The 6,881-nt window shown below is 54.5% G+C and overlaps 1 protein-coding gene across 1 annotated transcript; it reads left to right on the forward strand.

The window, feature by feature from the left end:
* The first annotated feature begins 1,284 nt into the window (after window positions 1–1,284).
* LOC149404140 (uncharacterized) lies at window positions 1,285–4,975 on the forward strand. Its single transcript, XM_089607420.1, has 3 exons — window positions 1,285–1,599; window positions 2,254–2,481; window positions 4,628–4,975. The coding sequence occupies exons 1-3, from the start codon at window positions 1,285–1,287 to the stop codon at window positions 4,973–4,975; spliced, it is 891 nt and encodes a 296-aa protein (XP_089463546.1).
* The last annotated feature ends 1,906 nt before the right edge of the window (window positions 4,976–6,881 follow it).

Here is a 6,881-nt window from a genome sequence, read left to right on the forward strand (position 1 = left end):
GCTCTAGACAGGATGAAGCTGACCGGGCTGAGACCGACCCCGATCTCGACCCCACTCTTCGGCTTCTCCGGGGAGAGAGTCATGACGGAGGGCACCATCGACCTCCCAGTCACCTTCGGGACTCGGGGGATCAAGGTCACCCACATTGTGTCTTTCCTGGTTGTAGACCAACCATCCGCTTACAACATCATCATAGGTCGCCCGACTCTCAACCGGCTAAAGGCCATAATTTCCACCTACCATCTGATGATAAAATTCCCGACTGAGAAGGGAATCGCCATAATGTTGGGAGACCAATCGATGGCGAGAATGTGCTACATCCACGGGGTTAACGTTAAGATGAAGGGAAAGATAGTGAGCACCATCTTCCAACTCGGGGACAAGTTCCCATGCAAGATCGAGGAAGGATGCACCTTCGGGGAGTTGGACCAAAGGGACGATGTCGAGCGTTGGAAGGTGGAGACACCGGACGACCTCGTTCCCGTTGTGCTGGACGAAGCCAAGCCTGACCAAGTAGTCAAGGTAGGCGCCCAGCTCCCCACCGAGATCCGACTATAACTTGCGGCCTTCCTCCGCGAGTTCAAGGACGTCTTCGCGTGGACACACGCCGACATGCCGGGGATCGACCACGAGATCATGGTCCACCACCTCAAAGACGACAAGAGAGTGACCGAACGCGTCCAGCCGAGATGAGCTTTCAGTGGGGTGAGATACCAAGCCATTGGTGAAGAAGTTGACAAACTTCTCGCCGCCAACTTCATTAGGGAGGCGGAACACCCCAAGTGGGTGTCCAATGTCGTCATGGTGAAAAAGCCAAACGGGAAGTGGCGGATCTGCATCGATTACAAAGATCTCAACAAGGCCTGCCCGAAAGACAACTTTCCTCTCCCGAGAATTGAACAACTCGTGGATCCGACGGCGGGCCATGAGCTGCTAAGCTTCATGGACGCCTATTCGGGGTACAATCAGATCCGCATGCACGAGCTGGATCAAATCAAGACCACATTCGTTACAAACCGCAGATTCTATTGCTACAAGGTCATGTCCTTTGGCCTCAAAACGCGGGTGCTACGTACCAAAGGTTGGTAAATCGAATGTTCGCCAACCAGACCACGTCCGAGACCGGGGTCCAATAACGTGGACGACATGCTGGTCAAAAGTCACAAAGCCCACGACCACATTCGAGACCTCAGGGAAATGTTCACGATCCCGCGGCGCTATAAAATGAAGCTCAATCCCAACAAGTGCGCTTTCGGGGTTGAGTCCGGAAAATTCCTGGGCTACATGGTGAGCCACCGTGGGATCGAGGCTAATCCCGAAAATATCAAGGCGGTCCTGGAAATGAGATCGCCACAGAAGGTTAAAGAAGTGCAAAGTCTGATGGGAAGAATCGCCGCCCTAACGCGATTCGTGTCCAAGGCCACTGACAGGTGCCAGCCATTCTTTAAGGCATTGAAAAAGACTTACGGGTTCATGTGGATAGGGGAGTGCGAGAAGGCGTTCCGTGAAATGAAGACCTACTACAGCTCCCCTCCGTTCTTTGCAAAACTGAAAGACGGAGATACCTTGTATGTCTATCTCGCGGTTTCCGACAAGACCGTGAGCGCGGTCCTGATACACGATGAAGACAAGGTCCAATGGCCGGTCTACTACGTTAGCAAGGCGCTCCTCGACGCCGAGACTCGATACCCGGAAATCGAGAGATTGTCCCTCGCCCTTGTCATTAGTGCGAGAAAATTGCGCCCCTACTTTCAAGCACATCCGATCGTGGTGTGCACGGGACATCCCATCGAAAAGGCTCTACAAAAAGGGACCTCGTCGCGAATGGCCATATGGTCGCAAAAGCTGGGCGAGTACGGGGTCGAGTTTCAACCGAGAACCGCTATCAAAGGCCAGGCCCTCACCAACTTTGTGGCGGAATTCACCGACAAGCCCTCAATAGATAGAGACAAGGAAGACATGGAAGACAAGGGGAACGACCACGACGGGTCGTCGAAGAAAAGGACTAGTAACCTGATAGGGCCGATCTGGGACTTGCACGTGGACGGCGCATCAAATGCCCGGGGGGCTGGTGCCGGCATCATACTCACAAACCCCGAAAGGGAAAAGTTGAGATACGCTTTGCGATTCGAGTTCAAGGCCTCCAACAATGAGGCGGAGTACGAAGCTTTGATCGTTGGCTTGGAGTTGGCAAACAAGTTAGAAATCCGAAACCTGCGCATCCATTGCGACTCACAACTAATTGTGAACCAGGTGAAGGGCGACTACGCAGCCAAGGAGCCGAGCATGATTGCATATCTGTCCAAGACTCACAAGAACCTGGAAGCCCTGTCGTGGTTCGAGATAGTCCAAGTTCCCCGGGAGGCGAACATCGAGGCCAATGCCCTGGCGCGCCTTGTGTCGGGGATAGACGAAGAAGGAGAAGGCAATGTCCCTATAAAAGTGTTGACCCGACCCTACGTCTCGAGAAGCGACGTATGGGTGATTGACGAAGTGCCACCCCCATCATGGATGACGCCACTCGTGGAGTACCTCAAGCGAGGAGTCGTCCCTGAAAGCAAAGAGGAAGCAAGAAAGCTGAGAAGCTTGGCACCCAAGTACACGATGATGGGGGACACCCTATTCAAGAGAGGGTACTCAATGCCCCTCCTCCGATGCTTAAGCGAGGTCGAGGCGAAGAATGCGCTCCGCGAGGTACACGAGGGGCTGTGCGGGAACCATGCCGCCGTACAATCTTTGGCTCTGAAAGTTCTAAGGCTAGGATAATTTTGGCCAACCTTGAAAAAGGACTCCCACGAGTGGGCCAAAAAGTGTGGCAAATGCCAAGGATTCGCCCACATCCCGCGTCAGGCACCGTCGCCGCTATGCCCGATCGTTGTACCTCGACCCTTCGCGAAGTGGGGAATCGACCTTATCGGCGAGCTGCCTACGGCCCCGCGATAATATAAGCACGCAATCGTGGCCATCGATTACTTCACAAAATGGGTGGAGGCACAACCATTGACAAAGATCACAGAGGCGAACACGACTAGTTTCATATGGAAGAACATCGTCTGCCGTTTCGGGATCCCCGCATCAATCGTGACCGATGTTGTCGGTCATTTTCGGAAAACCCGGAACGCCGAGAAGACGCACCGCTCTAAGGACCAATGGTCAGGCCGGAGGTCCTGAAGAGTGGCAAGCCTTCCGTCACGAGTTGATTGGCAAGTCCTCGTGCCAAACTCTCGGCTCCTCAAGTCGAGCCTCGCTCCTTGAGTTGAGTCATTCTCCTCGAGTCGAGCCTCGAGTCCTTCTCCTCGAGTCGAGCCTCGAGTCGCTCCTCGAGTAAAGCCTTGAGTCGCTCCTCGAGTTAAGCCTCGAGTCGTTCTCCTCGAGTCGAGCCTCGGGTTGCTCCTCGAGTCGAGCCGCGAGTAGTTCTCCTCGAGTCGAGCTGTGAGTAGTTCTCCTCGAGTCGAGCCTCGAGTTGCTCCTCGAGTCGAGCCGTGAGTAGTTCTCCTCGAGTCGAGCCTCGGGTCGCTCCTCGAGTCGTTCTCCTAGAGTCGAGCCTCGAGTCACTCTCGTCGAGTTGAGGCTTGCTCATCGAGTCAAGTCACCCTCCTCAAGTAGAAATCTTCATATTTCGCGTGACAAGCGTGATATCCGAAGACCACAAGAGTCCGACAAGACAGGCAATGCACCACGCGCTCCTTAAGGAAACCGCGTGCACAGCAAGCCGGGCCGGCCAGCCATGCACAGTAAGCCGCGCGCCGCGCCAGGTAGGCCGCGCGCCGCGCCAAGACACGCCCGCGCCGCGCACTTGATGCGCCGCGCATCCCACGCCGCGCCCGGTGTCCTGCGCGCCGTGCGCTGTGCGCCTCCTTTTGATGATGCGCAGGCCCCTAGTCCCACATGGACGAAAGAGGAACCTCCTAAGGCCCTCAAACACCTATAAATACTTCCTCTCATTGAGGGGGAACCCATCCAATTTTCTCCTATCGATACGCTCGAATTCTTGCTCTCCCCTGCTTCTTTTGATCCCAACTTTGGCCTGAAGTACTCCCACAAGTCTCTCTCGTTCTCAGAGGTTCTGAAGCACTCTCGGGGACTCCCGGACGTCGCTCCCTCTGATTGAACGCCCTCCAGTGCCCATGCACGCTCAAAGGGTTCTCAACTAGAGGCCCTTAAAGCGTCTAACACGCTAGACGCGTATGCGATCTCCGAAGTTCTGGGACGTCGCCGAGGACTCTTCCGTGTACCGTCTCCTTCGTCGAGTACGCTTCTCCGTCAAGGCTCCGCGCCTCACGCTGCGTCATACACGCCCTGAACTACGTTCTGACCTGATCCCACACACGGGTACGTAGGCAGCCTATACACAAAAGGCACGGTCACTCCTCCTCCTCACCCCTTTCCTCCTCATAGAGGTGGGTTGATCGGAGAAAACCTATCTCGAGACTTTCGAGTTCACACTTTTGGCCCGGGTGCGATCACTTGGTCCGGCCTTGGATCGAACCGCCCGAGGTATTCAATCGTTGTTCATTTTCGTGCGACAACAACCGACAATGGGAAACAATTCGACCATGCGCACGTCCGTGACATATGAGAGCAGTTGGGAATCAGCAAAACCTTCTCCTCCCCTCGTGATCCTTAGGCCAGCGGCCAAGTCGAAGCGGTCAACAAAACGATCAAGGAAAACTTGAAGAAGAAGCTAGTAAAAAGGAAGGGGGCATGGGCCGAAGAGCTTCCTATGGTCTTGTGGGCATACCGGACGACTGCACGGAACGCGACCGGCGAAACCCCGTTCGCACTTGCATTCGGCGTCGAGGCCGTGGTACCCGTCGAGACCAAACTCCTGACTTTCCGCATCGAAAAATTCGAGGAAACCGCCAACGACGAAGCAATGAGACTCGAACTAGACCTCATAGACAAGAAGAAGGCAGACGCGCTAACCCGCCTCGCCGCCCAGAAGAGAAAGGTCGAGAAGTACTACAACTCCTAGGTCAAGCTTCAGAAGTTCGCCAGCGGAAGCCTCGTCCTCAGAAGGGTGTTCCAAAACACCAAGGTGCAAGGGACGGGTGTCCTGGGACCCACTTTGGAAGGCCCGTATCATGTGCGTCGAGCCATACATGGTGGCACGTACGAGCTCGAGAACCTAGAAGGGCTCGTGTTCACTCACCCATGGAACGCCGAGCATCTGAGGCAATACTACCAATAAAGCTCGCTCTCGACTCTTTATGCTTTTCTCGTTTTATTTTCAATTTTGTTAAGTGACAATTTCGAGTTTGAATAAGGCCAATGGCCAAGGGGTGTAATTTTAATTTCTTTGACACGATAATGGGATTACATTTCACCTTAAAGCTTTGTTATGCGTTGTTATAATTTCTAGTCTCCTCTACGAGTACCCAAGAAACTCGGGGGGCTAACTGGTATATATCTTTCGTGCGACGCTCTGGCACGATTCCATGCCTCGCACGCCGAAAGGTAGCGAATCGTCAACGGGTCACATTCGCGCACCGGACTGCTAACCCTAGGACTGCAGTCAAAACCCAAAATGCGACACGCGTACCGACAGGTACCACACTCGCTGGGAACTGCACTTACTTCAAGCCCGTCCTGGCACACAACACGTACGCCAACAGGTAGCGTACATGCCAGGAAAGAGGCCCACTAGCCGCCCAGCTCGTGCGCCGAGAGGCAGCGAGTCACCAATGGGTTTAAAAGGCTCGCACCCACCGGATGAAATTGGTCTAGCCAACGTTCGCGGGAAACCTTGCCACCAAGTATGGCGCTGAGCCGTGCAGACCGGTTACGCTAGACATAGTAAACCGAGGTTCGTGAGGCACACACTAGGTGGATTGCGCGAATCGATTATGCTACACATAGTAAATCGAGAAAATAAGACGTATGACAAACTGGAAAAGCTCTAATAAAAACGGTCAATGTTACGGAAACAACCCAACAAAAAGAAAAAGAATGCAACAAATATCCGAAAGGAAAGCATCAAAGAAAGCAAGCGCTAAACAGGTGCACGGGAAATAAAAACAAGACCAGCTACTTAGAACCAAAATCGACCTGCTCCTCATCAATCTCGGGTGGAGGGACGCCCGACCCATCTGTGACCTCTCCGTCAGGCGGACATTCCTCGATTGAGCAGCCTCTGCGGAAACCTGAGGACGAGGGTCATCCGCTTGTGGCACGTCGTCCAAGGGGGGAAACATGCCATCGAAAAAGGAAAAAGGTGGTTTCGCGAGATGCGTTCTCCTTCGCAGTCGCATCGCGAACTCGTACAGCAGCCGCGTAACGGGCCTCCTTTAGAGCAATGTCCCAATCGTCCTCCAGATCCGCTTTGGCTCGCACGGCGTCGTCCTTCTCTTCGATTGCGGCTTGCATCTCCACCAACAAGGAGTCTCGCTCCTTCTCCGCCTTGACGCGGGAGATTTTAATGGCCGATAGTCGGGCATGGACGATCTTCAGCTCTTCATCTTGCCCTAAGAGTAGCGCCTGGAGTTTCCTCGTCTCCCCCAAGAAGGTGTCGGCCGACTGCTCTGCCTTCTCCCGAGACGCCTGCTCGGCCGCCCGTAGTGACTTCTCGGTGGCCAGCTCCGCGCCTAGGTGAGACGCCTTCTCACGGGTAAGCCTCGATGCCTCCTGGCTGAAACTCCTGGACAGATCGGACCCCCTCCAAGGCAGCGGCGAGGTCGGCCGCGACACTCTCCATGCCTGCCTTCATGTTCAGCATCTGTCGCAGCAGGTCTCGGAGAATACGGTTGCCCCGCTCTTGACGTGCAAGCATCTGCAAAGAAGCATGATAAACATAAGCCAAGAAGCGGATCTTACCTTCCGGGCATCACCGATCCCATTTTGGAAGCACTCTATGTCGCTCGTCGTTAGAAGACCCTTGAAGT

This window comes from Urtica dioica, chromosome 2 (assembly GCF_054948205.1).
Source record: "Urtica dioica subsp. dioica isolate 48M chromosome 2, U.dioica_male_clone48M_v1_H2, whole genome shotgun sequence".
Classification (NCBI taxonomy): domain Eukaryota; kingdom Viridiplantae; phylum Streptophyta; class Magnoliopsida; order Rosales; family Urticaceae; genus Urtica; species Urtica dioica.

Coding starts and splice junctions, on each gene's coding strand:
- LOC149404140 (XM_089607420.1), top strand. CDS start 1,285: ATGGTGAGCCACCGTGGGATCGAGGCTAATCCCGAAAATATCAAGGCG. Junction 1,600..2,253: donor TCGCGGTTTCCGACAAGACC/GTGAGCGCGGTC, acceptor ATTGTGAACCAG/GTGAAGGGCGACTACGCAGC. Junction 2,482..4,627: donor TCTCGAGAAGCGACGTATGG/GTGATTGACGAA, acceptor CGTGATCCTTAG/GCCAGCGGCCAAGTCGAAGC.